This window comes from Xenopus laevis, chromosome 9_10S (genome assembly GCF_017654675.1).
Source record: "Xenopus laevis strain J_2021 chromosome 9_10S, Xenopus_laevis_v10.1, whole genome shotgun sequence".
NCBI lineage: Eukaryota > Metazoa > Chordata > Amphibia > Anura > Pipidae > Xenopus > Xenopus laevis.
Window position 1 is genome coordinate 38,383,370 of NC_054388.1, and position 24,030 is coordinate 38,407,399.

Below are 24,030 nucleotides of genomic sequence, written 5' to 3' on the forward strand. Positions count from 1 at the left end.
ACTTCTGGGATGTACAATGCAGAGGCAGTAGAAAACAGTCTGGGGACTCAGTATAGGTTTTTAACGCCAATGACCCTAGGAAGAAGGTTTGATGTTACCGGCTTTAGACCTCAATGGGAGGAGAGGCCAGCAGGCCCGGATTTGTGGAAAGGCCACCTAGGCCCGGGCCTAGGGCGGCAGGATTTTAGGGGGGCGGCGTGCTGCCCAACCACACCCACATTGGTTCAAAAACACTGGGGATGCGCTGGAGATACAATAATTTTTTTAATTTTCCATGCGCCAATCCCCATTGCTCCCGTCCCCCTGGAGGGGACAGGGGCGACGAACGGTAGTGGGCCTAGGGGCGCCCACTATGTAAATCCGGCCCTGGAGGCCAGAAATGGAGATCTTTCCTCCTGGGTCACACCAAAGATGTTTGTTTGGTAGGAGTCAATCTGTAAGAAGCCAACGATTTTGTTTAAATCTGCTTTCTATATAAACTGACCACCATTTGTCTTCTGTCTCCACCACAAGACAAAATTAGACAACTATGAATTCAATAGAACTTTTTATGGGAGGGGGGCATGAAAGGTTTTATGGATCCTAATCACGCCTCGTTTATATTGCATCACTAGGTAGGGTTGTCTGATACTTGGTGGCAGTAGTGGGTGCAGGGAAAAAGGGTATTATTGGCTTTCTATAGCAGCCACAAATAAACAAACCTACGTTTTTCTATATTTTTTTATGTTTCACAGGATTTCTTATCCACGACTATAGATTTTACTGTATTAAAAGTCAAAGATTGTGTAAGAAAGCCATGCACACAAGTGCCATGAAGCATAAAAATACTGCTTGTACAAACTTTGGGTGGGGCAAAAATTGAGCTAATAAAATAAAGTGGTGAGGAGAAGATTTTACCCAAATTTGGCTCTCCTGTAAATAGTGGAATGTAAAGAGAATATGGGAATATTGAGAAAATAGTGGAAGTATTCCAAAGGATGTGGTAGAAGGTAGACCCTAAAACTGCAGTGCACCGTGGTGCCTCTTCACTTCCTGTTGCCCAACAACAGATATTTTTCAGATGATCCTTAAAAAACAAAATTGCAGGATTATGGACTGGGACAAGATAAATGTTAAATGTTGGCGACCACTGCCTTCAGGGTCGGACTGAGCGCGCATGGACGAAGGTCCCGCTCGGCGCGGCGCCTAAGGGAAACCTTCTTTTTTTAAAATTCTGAATCCAATGGGGAGAGGGGACTGGCCCGGGCCAGTCTGACACTGACTGCCTTAGTGGATTAAGGAATGTGGACAGGAAACTAAACACTTAGTTGGGGCCACTGAGTGCAGCATAAACTTCTGGTGGTAACAGAGAGATAAATTCCTGAGATTTGTAGCCTCATAAATAACCCTAGTACCATTGCTTGCTGCATTGTCTTTCTTTCTTTAGCAGCTCCCCATCCATGCTTATCTCTCTGGCCTCCTCATATTGTCTTGTGTGCTGTATAATGCCCATATTTATTCTTCTATTTGAAAAAACTGCATTAAGTCAGGCTTTATAAAAGGTTGCTGTATGCTTGGAACATTGTGGTCTGTGCCAAAAATTTAATTAAAGGCATTTTATTCAAGTATTCACAGTCCAGGATATTTGCATGAAAATAACATTCGTAGAGAAATAGCTATGTAAAATGAAGGTCAGAAGCAATTCACTGGCACACAGGAGTTGCAATAGCAGGACAAGCCCTTGCGGTTTATTAGTGCAGAGGTGCATGACAATGGGGCGTGTCCCAGAAACATTGCACCACTACACTAATAAACTGCAAGGACTTGTCCTGCTATTGCAACTCATGTGTGCCAGTGAATTGCTTCTGACCTTGGACAAGAGGTGGCCGATTCCTCTGTCACTGGGCACCAGGAAAAAGAATTTGGCACGTTTTGTGAGGTGTGCGGCTTCTCTAATCTTCTGTAGAAGAATGGCCAGAATTATTCTCTTATAAACTGTAAGCTCTTATTTTACTGTCTCTGTGCAGAACATTCTTTCTTTTGTACTTTAAAGTGCTGTATAGCTTGTGTCATGTCCCAGCATAAGCTCTCATCATGCTGTTGTATTTCATTGCTCCTTTTGACTAACTCCCTCTGCTGGACACTTGCTGTAATTGCGCAAGGCCACTTGCTGTATTTGTTCCGCACCTCCACATGGCTTATGGCAGATCTACATTTGGACTAATCAGGCTACCATACTTCCACCATGTGACCCAGAGCAGTGCCTTGTGGGAGCTAAGACTCCATTTTACAGACCATGCTGTGGAAGAAGCACAGTTTCATCTCTCCTCATGGTAGCATCGCTGGTAAGCAAATAGTTACACCAAATCACCTCTAGAACTGCCGGCAACCCAGAGACATTGCTGCATAGACTTTTCATGCCAGCTAGCATTTTGATGTTGCATTTATATGCATTTATGTTTATATTGCACTGTTCATTGCAATCTATTTACCCTATTTTCTGTTAATTGTTACAGTTTCACCTATTCCCCTTTGCTATCCAGTAAAATCTACAGACTGAATTCAGTTCGCAGTCTCTTTATTGGAGTGTGGGGAGGTTTATCTGTTTGTGGAACTACACACTGCCCCAGGGTAATATGTAGGGAGGACAGAACAGCTTGTCTCATCGAAGTGCAGATTTAAAATGTAGTCGATAGCACACACACAGCACCACTAGAAAAGCAATATGGCAGTTTCTTTAACAGGTGTCTACAGGACACAGGGACCTTGTGGTATAGCCATCACCAGGAGGCAGGACACAAGAGTAAGAAGCTGACTCCTCCTCCCTCATGCTATACCCCAAAGTGTGCTGGAGGACTTCAGTTTTTCCAGTGTCCTCAAGGAGACAGGACATTATTACTCATTCACAAAAGATTCAGTGACATTAAAAGGTCAGTGGCCAGACTCAGTCTTGGCAACGGGCTGTCCTGGAGTCATTTCCGCAACAGTATCTCTCTGATCAGGCTGCCCGTGGGATTGTTGCAAGAAGGCTAGCAAGCTCCTTGAGAGCAATTATGGTTTGTATGGTTTCCACACAGCTATTATGGTTTCTGCACAACATGAGCCCTGCTGTCCAGTGCATGCAGATCCCCAGACAAGCTGTATAAGTTGTGGAGTATCACCAGCCCCACAGATCTGGTGTTTACTTGAGGGCTACTGGTCTGGTATCTATTCAGGGTTAAGCCCCTCACTACCACTGTCGGCACTTCCCTTTGAACCTAGTGATCCGATGCTGAGTCCTTGCTTCCCCTTCTCAGCCTCTCCGGGCCTTCTGCTCTGCACCGGTATTTCGTCCTTATCGCACCAAAAAACTCTACGTGTTCCACCGCGGAATGCATGGAGTGCAGGGACAACATCCGCATATGACGCACTTCCTCTTTACTGGCACCCGTGTGATATCACTTCCGGCAAGATTCTTGTTCACTCCGCAGCACAACGGGAGCTCGTGGCAGCAGACTCCACATGCCTGTTTAATCTCCGCAATCCTGGACTAAAGCATGGGTACAATCTGACTATGCCACCATGTGGCTTACCTCAACCATCAAGGGGGCACTCGCAGCTGCCAAGCCCTTCAGGAAGTGGAACACATCCTATCCTGGGTGGAGAAGAACGACATTCGGTTATCAGCGGTATACATACTGGGTCTAGACTACCTCAGTTGACAGACCCTAGATCCGGACGAGTGGTCGATCCACAAGGACATTTTTCTTGCCATCATCCAAAGGTGGGGAATTCCGGTCGTCGACTTGATGGCATCACACTCAAACAGACAGGTCCCACTTGTTTCAGAGACCCTCTCGCCCTTGCGGCCGACGCACTGACCACATCTTGGAACTTCCAACTCGGATATGTTTCTCCTCTGTTACCCCAGCTACCAAGGGTCATATGAAAAATCCCAAAGGAAAAGTGCATAGTAATCCTCATAGCACCATGTTGGTCATGCAGGAGACAACCAATGGACCCTGCCCACTCTACTAGACGTCCTATTGCAGGGCCCCATCCTTCATCCCAAGCCAGGGATGCTCAATCTGATGGCATGGCTATTGGGACCTAGTGCTAGAACAGAAGGGGTTCTCTGACATAGTTATCCAAACCATGATCACAGCAAAAAAAACAGTCTTCTCAATGACTTACCACTTGGTATGATGCCATTATAGGGACTGGTGCGGAAAATAGTGAAAAATTCCGCTCCCTGGTCCTTTACGGTTCCTCATCTTCTAGAGTTTCTGCAGGATAGCATGGAATGGCATGGAAAAAGGCTTTCCCCCAGGATCCCTTTAATCTCATGTATCGGCTCTCTCTATCCTTTTCCAAAGCAAGCTGACGACCCTACTGGATATCCGTACTTTCCTACAGGGAGCCATCCATATTGCTCTGCCATACTGTGAGCCTCTTCGGCCATGGGATCTCAACTTGGTACTTGGGGCCCTGCAGGGTCCTCATTTCAAACCGTTGGCATCAATCCCTCTATCATGGCTAACGAGGAAGGTGGTCTTTCTAATTATTATATATAATATATTATATATATATTAATTAATTAATATATAATATCCTCCACATGCAGGCAGTCTGAACTGGGTGCCCTGTCCTGTCAATCTCCATTCCTGGTGTTTCGCTCTGACAGGGCAGCCCTCCGTACTCTCCCTTCCTTCTTCCCAAAGGTAGTCTCGGACTTCCACATCAACCAGGAGATTACTATTCCTTCTTTTTGCCCCACGCCCATGGTCACCTCAGGAGGCAGTATTCCACTCCCTTTATCCAGTATAGGCATGCCAATTCTATCTGGACCGTACAAAGGCGATTCGGAAGTCATTCGCACTGTTCGTGTTGCACTCAGGAGCACACAAGGGATCTGCAGCGGTCAAAACCACAATCTCAGGTGGATCCGGGAGGCCATTCAGACAGCTTATGTGGCAAAATGACAGTCCCCTCCAGTATGACTTTGAACACATTCTACAAGAGGTATCCGCACTTCTTGGGCTTTCAGGAACAGGGCCTCAGCAGAACAAGTCTGCAAAGCAGCCACATGGGCATCCTTACATGCCTTTACAAAATTCTACAAATTTGAGGTCTTTGCGGCATCAGAGGCGCACTTTGGCCGGAAGGTTCTGCAGGCTGCAGTAGTCTAATAATTCAGTGGCCTTGCTTCCTCCCGCCCTACATTCGGGGCAGGTTTGGTATGTCCCCAAGGTCCCTGTGTCCCACAGACACCTGTTAGAGAAAAGTGGATTTTGTGATACTCGCCCATCCCTCTCTCTTCAGAAGTACAGACCATAGTTACATAGTTAGTTACATAGTTAAATTGGGTTGAAAAAAGACAAAGTCCATCAAGTTCAACCCCTCCAAATGAAAACCCAGCATCCATACACACACCCCTCCCTACTTTTAATTAAATTCTATATACTAACTATAGATTTTAGTATCACAATAGCCTTTGATATTATGTCTGTCCAAAAAATCATCCAAGCCATTCTTAAAGGCATTAACTGAATCAGCCATCACAACATCACCCAGCAGTGCATTCCACAACCTCACTGTCCTGACTGTGAAGAACCCCCTTGCGTTGCTTCAAATGAAAGTTCTTTTTATTTCTCCATTGTCGTTTGGGGTACACAGGAACAGTGTGTATAGCTGGTACCACTAGGAGGCAGGACACAACAAAGTAAAAATAGAACTAGCTCCTTCCCTGCCAGCTATACCCTCCAGCAGGCAGAGCCCACTTCAGTTTTTTAGTTTTGCCCTCAGGAGGTAGGACGTGATTGTTTTTGCATTCAACTTAAACCGTATATTAGTAGTTGGTCTCTGTAGGTCATCTCCCATCGCGGGACTGTCTCCAGAATACTAAGAGTGAGCACCTGCCACCAGGGTCACCATTAGAAATCACAGGGCCCTGTACAACAAAATTTTTGGGGCCCCCTGGGCCCGCTCACCCTAGCCCCCAAGCCCCACCCCACAGTTAAAAGACCACACAAACAGCTCCAAAAACAGTAAACCCCCAGCACGCAAGTTATAAAAAGCCATTGATGGTCAGTGCTTCATATAAGTTAAAAAAAAAAACTGTGGCACCAGGGCCCCCATAAAAGTTTTTTTAAAAAATCATTGGTGGTCAGGGCCCCCCATAAGTTAAAAGAAAAAACTTTCCTCTTATTCAGCTACATTGCCCCAAACCACATATGTACCCTCAAAAACAACTCTCTCTGGGGTTGGTTTAGGGAGAGAAATATTGGGGTCAGCAACACCACCACCTCTCTAAGCTGGAAACAACAGAGAGAGTATTAAAAGGGGAATCACTTACAGTACAGTTTCGATTTCTTCATGCAAACATAAATATATACAATACATAGATGATACAATATGTTTAAATACAGATGCATAGAAACACACAGACACAACTAAAAGGGGAGCTTACATGTGGGACGGTATTCCAAAGTCATAAAAAAGGAATTTCCAATGCGTACAGATTAATTCCCTTACTTCAATCCCTCTATGCAGTATTTATAGTCTTTCTCATTATATATTATTGCCATGCATTCAACGCCAGCCCGTTCAGTACAGCAGTACCTGTCAGTCTATGCAATGTAACCCATGCCTTCAGCCTCGCCGTGTATAAGCATATTGCTTATCCGTCCCCTTTCTCTTTGAAGCCCCTTGCCTCTAATATATATCACCTCTGCTCAGAACTGCTGGCAGTCTTCACCGCTGCCCCCTGTAAATAACCTAAGCATCAATTTTTCTGTCTGCCCGGCAGTATTTTTTTTTACCTCTCCTTTACCTCTCTCATGCACAGGCCTGATCGCAGCGTGTACGGATTGGTTGATTTACCGGTATAAGTTGACGTCATCGGAGCGTGGACCTCTAACCAATCGGCTGAGCGTAGGCGGCACGGTTTCAGCACTGCAAAGGGGGGCCTAGCTATTTAAAAAATGACAGCACAGCCGGGTGGAGGAATCTGACTGGCCGAATGACAAGGAGAGAAATGGAAATCTGTACCATGTGAGTATGAGCAGCTCGCTCTCACTTCTACCCCACTAGCTCAGGCTCTATGCACCACCGATCCCAACAGCCCACGGCTATTGCCCCCCCACAAGAACCGATTTGGCACTTTGTGTGCCTAAGGGGGACCAATGGAGAGCACCGGGTTTAGCCGCTGTAACCAGCACGAGGAATGTGCGCTGACTTGTGAAAGTCTGCACAAACAGTAGGGTAGCAGCTGCCACTTTTCTCAGCAGGACTACTCCAAATTCCCTGCTTCTCCTGCTCCCTATCACTTATCACCCTCCAGCACCCTAGAGAGAAAGAGAGTTATCATCTTCATGCTTTTCAGGTATTGACTTACCATGTCTGAGGGGCCTAGTGACACTCTTTTTTTCCCCCCCAGATGAACCACATCAAAATAAATGTCGCAAATGTTTGACCTCGGGCCATAAGGAACCCCTATGCTCAAATTGTAATCTCACAGCTAGTGGCTCAGATCCCCCAGGGACTGTTCATCCTCAAGGGACACAGGCATCTCAAGGGAACACAGGGGTCTCCCCCCCCCCATAGATTCCTCTTCTCAAGACGCTCAGGATATTCCACAGTGGGCATCTCAATTGGCAACAGGGATCCCAAGATTGGCCCAATGCTTGGACAAACTCCTATCCCACCTTGAAAGCCTTAGAGCCAAAACGCAGAAACGGAGAGCCCCACTCTCTACAGAGGTTATCGACAAGAGGGGCATTTCAATCACCACCTACCTCGTGATCTTCTAGTCAAGGCTCCATCGGTAGGGATGCAATGCAATACACTGACACAGAAGGTATATCTCCCTCACGAGAAGATCCTCCACCTACAATCACTGGTCAGAAAACCTTTAAGTGAAACCAGCACACACAGCCAGGTACTGCATGAAGTTATAGGAGTCATGGTATCGACAATGGAAGATGTACCCCTCACCCAGTACCACCTCAGGGAACTACAGTGGAACATCGTATCATCCTGGAGAAAGAAGTCGCTCTGTTAGATGATCTGCATTTCCTGAAGGACCCAAATGTCCCTGCTATGGTGGTTGAAGATCAGCACCCTCAACAACGACAGACCGCTCAGAACCCCTAAGTGGCACATCCTAACAACGGACGCAAGCCTATTCGGCTGTGGCGTGGTACTGCAGATCATCGCATGGCCTATGGTCAAGGGAAGAGAGCAGACTATCAATAAACTTCTCGAAATCCGGCCAATACGCCTGTGCCTAGTTCATTGGCAGCAGGAACTGACAGGACAAGCCGTAAAAGTCAGACCAGACAACTCCACGGCAGTCGCCTACATGATCCACCAGGCCAAACAAGGAGCAGAGGGGCACTAAACTAGGTCAAGCTCATTTTATACTGGACAGAAATCAATCAGACCCTACTGTCGGCCATCTACATACCAGGTGTTCAAAACTGGGAAGCAGACTTCCTAAGCAGACAGTCCCTTCCACCACGTTTCCTTGTAAGCCTATCCTTCCCACCCTATCTTAAAGGACAACGAAAGCTAAAAATTAAATAAAGCTGTATGATAAGGCTGTTATACCAAACACTTACAGAGCAGAGTTAATCCTTTGATCCTGGTGAGACACCAGGATTAGGAAACTTGCACTGCTGAGAATGGACTACAGGACTACAGTGACGTCACTGATTTTTCATTGCGCTTCCTACAGAGTGCCCGAGGCAGCCTTCAGTCTCATTAGGCTAAATTCTATAGTACTGTGCATGCTTTCCTCCCTTCAACAATGACGAGCTTGCAAATGGAGCTAGGCATGCGTCATTGTTGACCCCTTGGAACACTCCCCCAACCAATCAGCTGCAAGCATCGCGTCTCTGTGGAGACGAGTAAGCGATCCTTTGCATTCACTTACTTTGCAATTGCTTTTTCTGCGAGCCGAGCAGGTAGAGTTTTCTCTTGAGCGCTACGTCATCTATGACATGCATCTGGGGTATTGATTTTTTGCATTGCGCAGTAGGAAAAATAAGTCTCCATTACTTTAGCAAGATGGCGGCTGTGTTCTGCAAAGCAAGCTCTAAAGAAGACGCTCAATTTACTACTTTAATCTAAGGCATTAGTATGAGAGCTATTCAGAAAGGTAGTGCATAACTTTTGGCTTTCCTTCTCCATTAAGGGGACAGCTTTGGTACGTCCCCACTGTTCCTGTGTCCCCCAAGATGACAGTGGAGAAAAGGAGATTTTATGTACTCACCGTTAAATCTGTACTCACCGTTAAATAGGAGCTAGTTCTATTTTTACTTTGTTGTGTCCTGCCTCCAAGTGGTACGAGCTATGTCCCCCAAGCAACTGAAGAGAAAAGATTTAACGGTGAGTACACAAAATCTCCTTTTTTTACATTACAGGATCATGGATGCTTTTATAGAGGCAGATCCACACATGACAGATGAAAAGTATTATACAATCTCTGGTTCAGTGGATGATATGGTGGCTTATACCAAACTCACAGTTAAGTCATTAACTACCAATGGGCTATTTGCCTGCTAGCTGCTGTGTTCTATTTGGATGGTAATAGCCTCCTTTTCTAATGGAGAGTGATCCATTAATATAAATTGGTAGAATAAAATGATGAAAAGAAAAATGGGTGGTTTAACTTGTCAGTGGCAGAGGTTGGTGTATTCATAGGGTGGGACCTTTCGATGAAAGCAATACAGTTGTAACAGGGATACTAAAGTAGAGGGCTATTCAGCTGCAAGGCACAAATTGCAGCCTTGTGTTTAAGGTTGAGTCCGCGTTTGCCCCTCATGTGTACTTGGTTTCACTGGTGAGGCCCACCTTCTTTTCTTCACCTTCTTGTCAGAAGAGCTTTCATATCAGTTGGTCTGCACCTCCCAATAAAGTAGATCAGCAGGTAACGTTGGGTGAGATGTACCATTTCCCAAACAGATTGTGGGGCAAGTTTCTTCAGCTATCCTTGTGAAAACAATAAAATATGGTACATTATTTTACAGTATAAGGCTTTTATTAATCAGGAAATATAAAAATTGTTTCTTACCCTTCAGGACAAGCCTCTGATCCTGCCTGGGTGGTAGGATGCCATTTTTTAACATGTAATTAAAGTAGACTTATGCATACTCTCTCTAATGTTCAATCTCTCTCTCTCTCATGTTCATTTTTTATTTGATCTCTACCTATAACTGAGGCAGACTGAATGGCCAATGAATAATGCATTTCTGTGCTTTTCTTTCAGATAACATATACCATCAGATCCTTTATTCTGATAATCCCAATCTGAAGGAAGCCATAGAAATCTTGCAAAAAGTAGAACGGGGACACCTGTACAAATACGTAGGATACACACAACTGAGCAGCAACTCCAAAATTGAACCGGTGAGGATACATTTTCATCTGGGAACTGCCGACTGCACTGGTTTTCTTTGTGTGATTGTGGGCATGTAAACTGTGTTGCTTGCTTTGCCAATACAATCATAGAGCAGAACTGGTATTTGTTATGTTATATGATTATAGAGAGCCAAATGAAATCATAAGTGCTCCAGCCACACTCCTGTTAATTGTCCAACAATTCCATGAATAAGCGGATTTTAACAAACACATGCTACTGTTACTTTTTGAGCTCTCACCAAATAAATAACTTGGTTTGGGTGCTCATGCCCAAAACCCTCCACTTGAAACAATCACTCTGTGTATTTTAATCACGTGGGTCAGTTACCGCTCCTGTTGAGTGGTCTGGGTGCAGCATCCTGAGCCCGCAGCAAGTGGAGTCATCAATCAATGAACACGGCACACACTTCATGGAACTCCAGGCAGTGGTTAAAAGTTCAAACAGCTTTATTTCACATGCTCATATATTATCCTAATGCGTTCCGTGTGACTAGTGTGGGATCACACAAAACGCGTTAGGATAAGATATGAGTCTGTGAAATAAAGCTGTTTGAACTGTTAGGGTAAGGTCACACGTGCGTTTTGGGGAGATTTAGTCATGACCTAAGGTGGCCATACACGGGCCGATAAAAGCTGCCGACAGACTGTGTCGGCAGCTTATTGGCCAGTGTATGGGGGCCCCCGACGGGCTTCCCCGATCGATATCTGGCCGAAAGTCGGCCAGATCTCGATCGGATGGGACAGAAAATCCCGTCGGATCGCGGCCGCATCTGTTCGTTGATGCGGTCCCGCGATCCGACTGCCCGTTTGCCGAATGCTAGGATCCGATCGTTGGGCCCTAGGGCCCACGATCGGATCTGCCCGATATTGCCCACCTCAAGGTGGGCATATCGGAGGGAGATCCGCTCGTTTGGCGACATCGCCAAACGAGCGGATCTATCCATGTATGGCCACCTCTAGTTAGAAAGGACAACACTTCACCATCTGTTGTGAAGGGGGTGAGCTTGGGGCCCTCTAGGTAAAACAGAAGGTGATGTCAAATCAGGCAGCTTGCTGTGGGATGAATAAAGCATTTGGCAAAAACCACTCAATATAGAACAGAAATAGTTGCCCAACATGCCCCTTACTCCAGTGCAGAGTTGAGTGCAGAGTCTGTGGCTGTAGGTGAGACCCATGTTTTACAGCGGATTTTTTAAGTCACTTATGTGCAGCACTGACAATAGAGTTTATCATTTCCCCATCTACAAGTATCACAAGGTTGAAAAACACTGCAGGTAGTTTGCCCAGTGATACTCACTGGTGTGGCTGTCTCACAGACTACTAGGATTTCAATTGTGTGCAACTTATATGAGACCAGACCTGCAGCTTCTTGTACAATAACTATACAAATACACTATGTGCATTTCTTCTGCAGGACGAATATGATACATTACCAGCTGATCTGGCAAATTCAGTTCCACAAACAAGAGAGATGTAGAACTTAACCCAGAAGATTTTATAGTATTGGATTGTATACTGAATTAATGTATTGAATAATTAAAAGGAATGCCTTAGATCAGTGATCGCCAACCAATGGCTCTTGAGTAATATGTTGCTCACCAACTCCTTGGATGTTGCTCCTAGTGGCCTCAAAGCAGGTGCTTATTTTTAAATTCCTGTTTTGAAGGAAAGCTTTGGTTACATAAAAGCCATGGGTACCTGCCTCCTGTAGGCAGTCCATCTACATACGGCCGAACGTTCAGATTACCCCCGATATAGCCATGCTCGTTAATGGCATATCGGGGAAAGATGGCCATTCAACAGTATCAAAGGCTTTGGCAATGTCCAAAGCTGCTATGGCTCGGTCCCCTGTATACTGGCCGCCTCTCAGCGCCGGGCCAACCCGGGCAGGCGCCCTAGGCTGCCTGGCCGGACCGAGCGCTCCACAGACGCGCATGCGCAGAAATACCAAATGTGCGCATGCGAGAAAAAAATGAATGCGCGCTAGCGCAAAAAGCCAACGCAGTGCGCATGTCCTAAAAAGCACACGCCGGTTTCATCTGCAAGCGGGGACCGGACTAGGGGGTAGGAGAAGCAGAGAAGGCGCGTGCCTGGCGCCTCCCCAACTTTGCGCCCTAGGCACGTGCCTGCTCTGCCTACCCCTAGTTCCGGCCCTGCCGCCTCTGCTAGGTTAAGGTACAGTCTCCTGGTATTCAAGGCAGGGTTTTTTGCAGGTATGAATCCCACCTGGTCTGGGTGCACTATTTTGTCTATAACTTTGCCTAGTCTCCTTGCTAGGACGTTGGCATATATTTTTACATCAGCCATTAGAAGTGAGATGGGCCTAAACGATTCACATAGTTGGGGATCTTTGCCAGGTTTGGGGAGAAGAACAATAGCTGCTTCATACAGTGACTCTGGGAAGTGGCCCTGCTGCAGAGCTTCATTAAATAGTTTAAGAAGCAGAGGGGTTAATGTCTTGCAATGTCTTTTATACAATTCAATTGGGATACCATTCGAGCCAGCCGCCTTACCCATGGGGAAGGAACCTATCGCCTTTTGTATTTCTATGCTCGTAATGTCCCCCCTCTAGGTAATCTCTAAATTCATGTGTCAGTCTCGGGAGTGCCAGGGGGGCTAGAAAGGCGCTTGTTTCTTCTGCAGTGGCCTGCAGTTTGGAGGCATATAGGTCTTGGTAAAAATTTACAAGCATTTCCTTCACCTTGTCCGGGTCTGAGTGAAGCCTGCCTTGGGAATCCTTTAGAGCCAGTAGGGGAGGAGTGGTGAGGTGTGGGCTTTTGCTAGGTGGGCTAATAACCTGCCCGATTTTTCTCTGTGCTCGTGTATGTTAACCTTGGAGAAGTAGTGTTTGTGCTGTGCTGGGAATAGAGCTCTTGAGCATCCCTCCGCTGTTTAAGAGCTTCGGGGGTAGGGTTGTCAGCCACCTGGGTGTCTAATTGGGAGACCCACGCTTCTAATGCCTTCTCTGCCAAGTGGGTCTGTGCCTTATGCGATGTTATATCGGCCGAGATGGAGTTTCCGAGCAAGGCCTTTAGTGAGTCCCAAAAGGGAAGGATCAGGTCAGTGCTTTGGTTCAAGCTCAGGAAATCATGTAAATAACCTTCCACTGCCTCAGTGTTGTCAAGTATGTTTAGCCAAGCTGGGTTGATGGATGGTCTGGACTGTTCAGTTTTGTATGGGAAGGGCATGTGCTGAGATGCCCCTGGGGAGGTAGCTAACTGCCCTCAGGATGGGGACCATTTATAAATGCCATGTCTATTCTAGAGAGAGCATAGTGGGAAGTGGTGAAGCAGGAGTACTGCCGGGTGTTGGGGTTGGCTTGCCTCCAAGGGTCTATAAGTGCCAGGGACGTCATAAGCTTATATAGATGGGTGGAGGTAAGTAGGGGATTATCCAGGCTCCTATGAGTCCTGTCTATGTTTGGAGACAAGACCTCATTAAAGTCAGCTGCTATTATAACCAGCGCGTGCGGGTATTGTGTCAACTGGTCTGCTAGTGTGTGTAGCACCGCTGGTTCAAATGGTGGGGGTATATATATATATATTGACCATAGTACCTCACACACACACACACACACACACACACACACACACACATATATATATATATATATATATATATATATATATATATATATATATATATATATATTATATATATATATACTATAACAAACAAGGGAAAGTTGTGCTCACCACTATTTTTTAAAACCATTAGGCGGGGGTGCAATGAGGGGGTGACCACAAAATACATATAGTCAAATACAAGAGTCCTCTGCACTCAACCCATTATCAATATATTTAAGACAGCGACATTTTGTGCATACTGCTACTAAAAAATGCCTTACCCTTTAAACAAAACAGGGCTTGTTTGTCCATATATTGCAATATATTTAAGCTGGCCAACTACGTCAAAGTCATCCCATATCTGGCCAGTCCTATGCTCAATTTTCATCTGATTGATTAAGAATTCTATTGCTTCATTATACATTTTACAAAGGGACTTGGTTTTACCTGCAACTTAACTTGCTGCTTTCAAAGTAAACCTCCATACTTGGCTGCCCTTTGATTAGACACCAGTGGGATCACCTGACTATAGCTGGGAAGGGTGGGAGCTACACCATGGAGCTGGTCACTGCTCCTGTATAAACTATAACAAACAAGGGAAAGTTGTCGTAGTTTTTTGACGTAGTTGGCCAGCTTAAATATATTGCAATATATGGACAAACAATCCCTGTTTTGTTTAAAGGGTAAGGCATTTTTTAGTAGCAGTATGCACAAAATGTCGCTGTCTTAAATATATTGATAATGGGTTGAGTGCAGAGGACTCTTGTATTTGACTATATGTATTTTGTGGTCACAGCCTCATTGCACCCCCGCCTAATGGTTTTAAAAAATAGTGGTGAGCACAACTTTCCCTTGTTTGTTATAGTTTATACAGGAGCAGTGACCAGCTCCATTTTGTAGCTCCCACCCTTCCCAGCTATAGTCAGGTGATCCCACTGGTGTCTAATAAAAGGGCAGCCAAGTATGGAGGTTTACTTTGAAAGCAGCAAGTTAAGTTGCAGGTAAAACCTAGTCCCTTTGTAAAATGTATAATGAAGCAATAGAATTCTTAATGAATCAGATGAAATTGAGCATAGGACTGGCCAGATATGGGATGACTTTGACGTAGTTGGCCAGCTTAAATATATTGCAATATATGGACAAACAATCCCTATTTTGTTTAAAGGGTAAGGCATTTTTTAGTAGCAGTATGCACAAAATGTCGCTGTCTTAAATATATTGATAATGGGTTGAGTGCAGAGGACTCTTGTATTTGACTATATATATATATATATATATATATATATATATATATATATATATATATATATATATATATATATATATATATATATATATATATATATATATATATATATATATAGCAGTGCAGGAATATATATCTACCCTTTGGGTCAGTCTTGAGGTTACTAAACCGGAAGGGAACTGACTTGCCTATTAGTATGGAGACCCCCGAGGAGTGTGTAGAGTAAGTGGCATGGTACGCCCAGCCAATCCAAGGCCTCCTCAAGGCTAGTGTTATGGCCCCCATGAGGTGCGTCTCCTGCAGGACTGCTATGGCTGTGGAATGGTTTTTTCAAGAAGTCAAAGACCAACCTGCGTTTGATTGGGCATTAAATCCCCTCACATTCCAACTGGTCAAGGACACTGCCATTTCCCCTCTGAGTTATACAGTAAGCATACCATACACATGTCATGAACAGTTCAGAGCAAGCATAACATCTTGAGCCAAACAATTGAACCTAAACATATAAAGGAAACATTGAACTTTTCCCCGGTACATTCCCCCCTCCCCTTCCGCCCTCTCCCTAACTGGGGGCAGAATTTGATCCCTAACCAAAGAAGAGTACAGAGTCAACTTATGCGGGGTGGATCATACCACCGTAGTGAGTCTCGTAACCAGGATCTACTAGGGGATCTGTTTTAGGAACTTAGGGTCTGCCAGTGACCCCCATACTGTAACAGGGTTTGTATGTCCTGAGAGTCATCCCAGTCCGGGTTGAAATAGGGCACATAACTGGGCCGTCTCATTTGCCAGGGGATTGCAGGTTGCGCAAAGCATGCCACTCCACCAGTAATAACTGCGCTAGTGGAAAAGTGATGCAATGCCTTTACACCCGCTAATATTGGGCGCCCGGGTTTGTCATCCGACATGGGATATTTAGCTGGAATTGTCGGGATTTTAACTGATTAGGAACCGCTTATGCCCACGTGGCCTCCGTCTGGCCTAGCCAAAGAAAAAAAGGGGGGGTGTAACTGGTGCAATTGCCATGAGCATGGGCCCATACTCACATATCCAAGAACCCGTAGACCTAAGGCGGGGATGCCTCTAGCATCCAGCCAAGCGTTCAATTCTTGGGGCAAAGTAAAGAAGTGGGAGTTCCGGAGTTACCTCCCGCCAGCATCCGCAGGTGTGCAGGGTACAGCATCGCTTAGGTGATTCCAGCAGCTCTCAGCCTGTTTTTTCCACTCTGAAAGACCACTCTTTGCCGCTGCACCTCCATTTGGTAATCGGCAAATATAGAGATCGCCGCAGTGGGCCTTGTTTTTTTTTGGGGAGGGGCGTGGTCTAGCAGCCAATGTGAGCGCATGCATCTGAAGGATCTCCGCCAGAGACCCCGCTAATTATCCTTTACAAACAACTTCACAACACCCAGAACGGAGCCAGCGGACATCACGAGGCATCCCTTACCCCAGCGGCACATTATGGGGTACAGTAGAGCCCAAAAGAGAGCGTCTGAGGCCGCATCTCGATTAGAGAAATATGCCCGCAAAGAGCCGCAAGATGGGGGCGAAGCGGAAAACACCGTCAGCAGGCCCAGCTCCCCAGCTGATCTGCAAGGGGACAGCATGGTAAGTGACTCTAGCGGGCATTCGACATCAGCGGAACCCACACTGAGGGTAGATAAAGGCTGCCAACACCGCATGCACAGCACTGATTCAGTCTAAAACGGAAGAGGATCGACCTATCGATTATAAAGGGAGACTTTCAAAAACTCAGTGGGGTACATTTATCAATGCTGGGCAAATTTGCCCATGTGCTGTTACCTATAGCAACCAATCAGATTGCTGCATTCATTGTTCTTCTTGCAGCTGGCTTTAAAAAGCTAAGCACTGATTGGTTGCTATAAGTAAAAGCCCATGGGAAAATTTGCCCAGTGTTGATAAATAAGCCCCAGTGAGCGCACAACAGAAGTGGAAACGCGAGTAAGCACCCTGGAGGACATCTGTGATGGCCTTCCTGAGCAATACCATGAGGTGTGCAAGCTAGTCACCGACTGCCAGCACAAAACTGATGATCTGGAGAACCGACTGAGGAGGAACATCCTCAGATTTGTAGGGTTCCCGGAGCTAGCTGAGGGAAATGCTCCTGGAATCCTTCTTACAAGGTTGGCTAAAAGATACCTTCGGAACAGCTCACCTCTCAGAAACCTTTGTATTGAGAGAGCTCACAGAATTCCCACTCGGCGGCCCCCCCCAGGGGCCCCACCTCGACTGCTGATTGCACGTCTCCTGAATGCAAGGGACCGGGACAAGGTGCTATCATTAGCCCCATACAGATTTCATCCTTATTTTATCATGCTCCCTGGCTGAACGCACTCTTAATGGACTTTCCCTAGAATGCCAACTTCATCTTTCTCTCTATTAATAATGCTGATTCTTTAAACTTTTATGCTTATCATACTGTTGTTGTACTAATGCTAATTTATGATTAGCTTGTGAAAATCACAAAACCATTGTTACATGCTCATTGTAATACTTTATACTAGCTTTATTGAATCGTCTTTAGAAATAAAGCTAGAAGCATAATTGTTTACTTAAAGGAACAATAACAAAAAATGAGTGGTTCAAAGTAACTAAAATATAATGTAGTGTTGCCCTGCGCTGGTAAAACTGATGTGTTTGCTTTAGAAACACTACTATAGTTCATATAAACAAGCTGCTGTGTAGCAATGGCCGAAATTGTAAAAAGGCTATATGGCACAGATTAAATAGTGGATAACAAATAACACCATTATGTTCTACAGAGCTTATCTGCTTTCTGCTTTGAAACCTGAGCCTTTTCTCCTTTGTATGGCTGCCCCCATTGCTACACAGCAGCTTAAAGGCCTAGTTGGCCATCCCTTACACTGTCTTGAAATGGTCAATATCTGTGCCTTAATCATCACCACTATATCTCAATTATTGGAGCTAAATAAAAACCCTCCACTTTACCCAGCAAAATAATTTTGAACTCTACCATAGTTGAAATAATGGAATATTATCCCTTATGGCTCTGCAATACACACCTTTTAGCTGGCATATAATAGTCCCATGGTGTTCTATTTCAGTTGTTCATGATCACAGGATTTTCTGTGGCTATTTATGTAATATAGATCTTGAGAGGGGAAAAAAGCAACATTTCAGATACAAGAGAATGTCTCCAGTCTATTCTGTCTTAAAATAAGCCTATTGAATTTTGCAGAGGATGTCCCTATCCATCCAGGGGAACTTCTGGGTAAAGGTGACCGTACACAGATCCGAACTGTATGGAATCTGACCAATTAGCCCATAATCCAAATGAACTGAAACCATATGATAGGCCATACACACACACAACCGTCCATTTGTTCAGACTGACTCCGAGATGCACCTTCTTTCCACTTCCTTTCATCTGACAGTTGGAAATAAACTGTCGGGGCCAATAAACCTTATTCCACCCTGCCTGGTCATACATGTCCCGATAATCAGGCAGTTTAGCAGATTTTGACCATACAGTCCAACCAAATCTGAACATGAATTTCCAGCATGAGGCTATCACATTTTGCAGGACAAGATGAGCAATACATAGGGGCAAAGCCAAAACTTAAAGATAAGCAATAACTATAAATCAACAGTGCCCTGTTGTTTAGCAACCCCACCAGGTTTGTCGCGCTGGTTTTAAATGTTTAGAGGTCTGTTTCTGTATAAAAAAAAATATCTTACAGCAGGTGGCAAGGTTGGGGCAGACTTTGAACCATGTTTTATTCACGATTATGCTGGGAAAATAGCAGACTTCTTTTGTTCCTACCTGTCTACTTTTTCATTTTATCCAACTGTAAAGTTTTTTTGTGGAGAACATTTGACTGAGAGCTCCACTGGGCCATGGACGGATGCCAGTGACTGCAAGTTCTCATTAAATGAAAAGGAAAGGTTAAAGGGGACATGTCGCCTTCACATAAAAAGCTGTGTAATGGACGTCCTTTGCAAATTAAACATGGAACCCAAATTCTTTTTTTTTTCATTTAATCATCCATACCTGTTATAAAGGTGTTTAAATATTGCGACTGTCAATAAAATATTACCTGTCCCGCCTCTATGCCTGAGGCAAAGGGGTGGGGCAGTCAATTGCTTTCACTTTCCATTCAGAATTTCCTACATGTCACTGCTCACATTCCCCCTTCCCTCCTCACACACTCTAATTGTGTAGGGCACTGAGTATGGACATTAGGTTCCCCATTCTGTTGCATGCAAGAGATTTTGGGGTGATACACAATTTGTCTTAATAACAAATTGCCACAAAATGGCTTCTTCCATGCTTGCCGTGATTGTGTAATTCCAAGACTAAAGGAATTCCAAGAATATGGTATTATTTCTTAAGGTGATAGGTCCCCTTTAACACTAAGTAAGCTTTATCAGAAAGGTCTATATAAATACACCGGTAAACCTTCAAAGTAATGCTGCTCTGAGTCCTCTGTCAAAAGAAACGACACATTTCGTTTATTCTATTATGTACACATGGGATTCTGTATCAGACTTCCTGCCTTCAGACTTAAACCTCAAGGGCTCTAGGCTACCCTTTTCCCTCCTCTCATCCCTGCTGTAATCTGAGCCCAGAGCTATGAGTGAGACTCAGGAAAGGAAGTGATGTCACACCAAGCTAATACTGCAGATGCTATCCTAAACAAACAGAGCTTTTTGCTCGGGAATGGCAAAGCATTCTACAATATAAATCTAGTGTTCTATCTTGCAGTATTGTGGTTGATCTATTGGCAATAAACTGTTTTTCGGTAGCTTTCGTCTCCTTTAAAGCTCTACATCATATGTAAGCGCTATTTGAGTAAAGCATCATGATCATTTTATTCCACGTGCAACTTTTAAATAGGTGTTTTTTTTTTTTTTTTAGGTAATTCATATGGATTATGGAATGAAAGAACAGAATCCAATAAACAACGTGCGCTTCTACTGCAAGTCTGATCCTCGCAAGACAGTAAAGATCAGAAGAGATCAGGTACGTTCAATCCAGTGGGTCTTCTTGCATCAAACCATGTGTATAAAATCCATTTTCCCTATGTACAATACAGCATATTGTACATCCTCCATATAGAATATATACATAGAAATAAAATAGACATGAGGCTGCAATAAAAATTGAAGAACTTCTCATCCCAAATTCCTTTTCATTCCCAAATGGATTCCATGTCTTTATACTACACACAGTAGGATTTAGCAGACCAGCTATCACTGTGCAATGGGCATAGAATGCTTGTAAAGGTATGGGCAGGGCCGCCATCAGGGGGGGACAGGGGGGACAAGCGTACCGGGCCCGGGCATGAAGGGGGGCCCGGCAGCGCTGCATTTTTTTGAAGATCCGGGCCCCCCTTACGAGCGCCCGAGCCGTACGTCATTCCTCTTGAGTGCCGAATGCGGAAGTGCCGAAAAGCCGAAGCCGATGCGCCGAAAAGACCCGAAGTCACGGAAAAAGCCGAAGTCCCGAAGTCACGAAGCGCCGAAAAGACCCGAAGTCACGAAAACAGCCGAAGCCGAAGTCCTGAAGCAGCGCAAAGACCCGAAGTCACGAAAACAGCCGAAATTGAAGTCCTGAAGCTGTGAAAAGACCCGAAGTCACGAAAGGAGGCGAAGTTGAAGTACTGAAGCCATGAGTTCAATTCTACTGAACACCAGTTTGTGTTTTTTTTTTTTTAATCCCCTGGCCACCAATGTATTATTTTAATATTCTATAGGCCCCTGCCACCAATCTTTTTTTAAAACTTTTTTTTTGGGGCCCCAATTTTTTTTTTAACTCGTAAGGGGCCCTTGCCACCATTGTTTTTTTTTGTTTTTTTTTTAAAAAAAAAAAAATTTTCTTTTTGGTGGCCCCAAATTTTTTTAACTTGTAAGGGGCCCCTGCCACCAGTTTTTTTTTTTTTTAATTTTTTTTTGGGGCCCCAATTTGTTTTTAACTTGTAAGGGGACCCCTGCCACCAGTTTTTTTTTTTTCAAAAAAAAATTTTTTTTCCAAATTTTTTTTTTTGGGGCCCCAATTTGTTTTTAAATTATAAGGGGGCCCCTGCCGCCAATGTTTTTTTTTTTTTCAAAAAAAAAATTTTTTTCAAATTTTTTTTGGGGCCCCAATTTGTTTTTAACTTATAAGGGGGCCCCTGCCACCAATGTTTGTTTATTTTTTAGTTTTTTTTACATTTTTTTTTGTTGGGGCCCCAAGTTTTTTTTAACTTATAAGGGGGCCCCTGCCACCAATGTTTTAAAAAAAAAAAAAAAATGTACATTTTTTTTTTTGGGGGCCCCAATTTTTTTTATAAGGGGGCCCTGACCATCAATAGCTTTTTACAACTTGTGTGGGGGGGGGTTACTTTTTTAGCGCTGATGTCTGTGTGGTCTTTTAACTGCGATGTGGGCGGGATATGGGGCGGAGCTTGGTCGTCAGTGTGGGCGGGGCCCAGGGGGCCCCGTGATTTCTAATGGCGGCCCTGTTGCTGCCTATTTATCTTTCAGTGCCTGATTGGTATGTGCAGCAAGTGTGTGGCAGTGCCTGCTGTAAGCTGAATTTTTAAATTACTTATTAGTATATTTTTGAAGAATGGGACTGTCTGACTGGCTTGTGAGGGAGGGGGGGGGATGGGGCAGTCTGGCCAGGCTGTGCTGTAGCCATTTGAAAGTGATCTGGGGGTAAAATTGAAAAGGGTCTGTGGGTCAGTGTGTGACGGCCCAGAAGCACTACCTTGCCTAGGGCCCTGTTTAGTCTTAATCCGGCTCTGAGTTCAGGGAGAGCAGACCTACGAAGGCAAAGGACCACTGGCACCAGTGGGCTTTAAATATTTGATTTTTGTGCCATGGGCACAAATTTCAGAATGTGTCTAAGCTGTTATTTCAGTCTGGTTTGTGTGCAATCTCAACCTCATCTAACTGATGCAAACTCTAAATATGCCAACTGAGCTCTCTTCAGTCCTGGACCCCTCTTTTATCTTGAGATAAGCTTCTCCTATTGTTCACCCCAAGTATCTAGAGGGGAAGGAGAACAAGTAACAAATGGACAGGGGAAGGGCATAAGGTTAACAGTGGAATTTGAAATAAACAGTCTTTATCACCTCTCACAAGCAAAATTAAACTTTTTAATCAAAGTACGCTGTTCTTCTAAACATTGTCTGGAACAATCCATTTTACTCAGATGAATGATAAACTTTAAGGCACAGACACATACAGTATATACATATCACAGGGTGTCTGAACTGCTGCAATTTATTTTAGTTTTTCCACCTAAAAAAAATATCTAGAAAGCACATTTGAAGGCATCCTCAGGATTAACTGAATTGCCCAACCTGGAACAATTTTATTGTATCTGATCATCTACCTTAAAGAGAGCCCTTTAGTTATATCCTTTGGCCAATTGGGATAGTCGAGTAATAATCTATAGGAAACCCTGAAAATGGTAAAATGCTATTAGGCAGAAATTTTGTATGTGGGGTCCAAGTCACATTGTGGGTGGAAGATAAGGCAGGGACCCCACCAAAACTACTTCCTTGACTATACATTGTCCTCTTGCTTGTGGATAAGTGATTATTGAAACCATACTGGCCTGAAATATACAGCTACAAACAGTGGCTGCTTTAAATCTTTCCACGTTGGTTCCTTATTCACTATAACCAGAGTTTCTGTGAGTTGCCACATTATGGGTTTGTGTGATCTGTTTGGCCAAAGGATATCAAGCCTGCCACCACGTCAAGGTAGGCTCTGGAGCAGGTCCCTAACCTATCCTATTTATCCTAATTATATTTAATTTAATTTTACAATTTATTCTATCCTTACAATTATATGTATAATCCATATTTTATATTCTATATTATTAATTTAATCCATTCTTGTCTTCTATTGATCTGTTTGCTTCTAATTATTGCTGTCCTCTACAATTTATTTTATCCTTATCATTATGTCTAATTCATATTTTATATTCTATATTATCAATTAAATCTATTCTTATACTCTTTTTATGTTCTTTTTTTATGTTCTTATTATTAACGTATTGTTCTAATTCTTCTATCTTGTCTCTAGTAACTTCTAGGTCTGATGATTCTAAGTCTATTGATGTAATTCACAATTAATTTTCATTCTATACTATCAGATTAATCTGTTTATCATCTACATTTATGTTTTTATCAGTTCTATTCTATTCCTATCACTGACAAACTTATTTATCTTCTCATTCTGTCTTAACTTTCTACCCATATCTTTTAAAGTAAAATTTTATTCTATATTTTATGTATTAGTTTTACCATATTCTGTCCAGTTTATTCTTTTTATCCATTTGGTTCTACTAACTGTCTTATGTCATCTATTTCTTATTTATCTAGGAACTATACTCATATCAGTTTATTTTCTTATTAATGACTTTTATTTATTTGCTAATTCTAACCTTAGTGTCTTATTGTATTGGTCTGTCCTTATTATTATTATTATTATTATTATTGTCCGTCTTGTGTATTTATGTTCTATATGTCCTTGTGTTTCTTATATTATTTATTCTAAACTTCATAACTATATTTATATATAATCAATTTTTAACTCTATATATATGTTTTTGAACTTGTCTCCTAGTTAATCCAGAGGAAGGCGAAAAAACCCATTGCTCCAGCCGGAGAATGGGGAAAAAAATTTCCTTCCTGACTCCAAATTTGGCAGTCGGACAAGTCCCTGGATGTGCTGATTTCTTACAACTATTCGTCCTATCCCTATGTTATTCAACTGCAATATCCTCAACTCTAATCATCCAATCGTGTCATTTAATAGCCTATACTAATAAATTTTAACCTTATTTTCTATTGTCTAATAT

At 43.7% G+C, this 24,030-nt stretch overlaps 1 protein-coding gene across 2 annotated transcripts; it reads left to right on the plus strand.

The window, feature by feature from the left end:
• Positions 1 to 2,201: 2,201 nt before the first annotated feature.
• LOC108702789 (deoxynucleoside triphosphate triphosphohydrolase SAMHD1-like) lies at positions 2,202 to 24,017 on the plus strand. 2 transcript variants are annotated; one of them, XR_001933364.2, is made up of 5 exons: positions 2,268 to 2,324; positions 6,806 to 7,011; positions 10,229 to 10,368; positions 20,092 to 20,196; positions 23,796 to 24,017. XR_001933364.2 is itself a non-coding variant. In XM_018238476.2 (4 exons), the coding sequence occupies exons 1-4, from the start codon at positions 2,276 to 2,278 to the stop codon at positions 23,862 to 23,864; spliced, it is 363 nt and encodes a 120-aa protein (XP_018093965.2). In that variant the 5' UTR covers positions 2,202 to 2,275; the 3' UTR covers positions 23,865 to 24,017. The 2 variants fall into 2 exon arrangements, 1 of the variants encoding a protein (XP_018093965.2); XM_018238476.2 differs by lacking the exon at positions 6,806 to 7,011 and having other exon boundaries at positions 2,202 to 2,324.
• Positions 24,018 to 24,030: the final 13 nt, after the last annotated feature.

What these genes read in the sequence shown, in the direction of transcription:
- LOC108702789 (XM_018238476.2), top strand. Translation starts at nt 2,276, where the DNA reads ATGCTGTGGAAGAAGCACAGTTTCATCTCTCCTCATGGTAGCATCGCT. An exon ending in GCAACTCCAAAATTGAACCG is followed by an intron (nt 10,369 to 20,091) that starts GTGAGGATACAT and finishes TTTTTTTTTTAG; the next exon opens with GTAATTCATATGGATTATGG. An exon ending in TAAAGATCAGAAGAGATCAG is followed by an intron (nt 20,197 to 23,795) that starts GTACGTTCAATC and finishes CTTGTCTCCTAG; the next exon opens with TTAATCCAGAGGAAGGCGAA.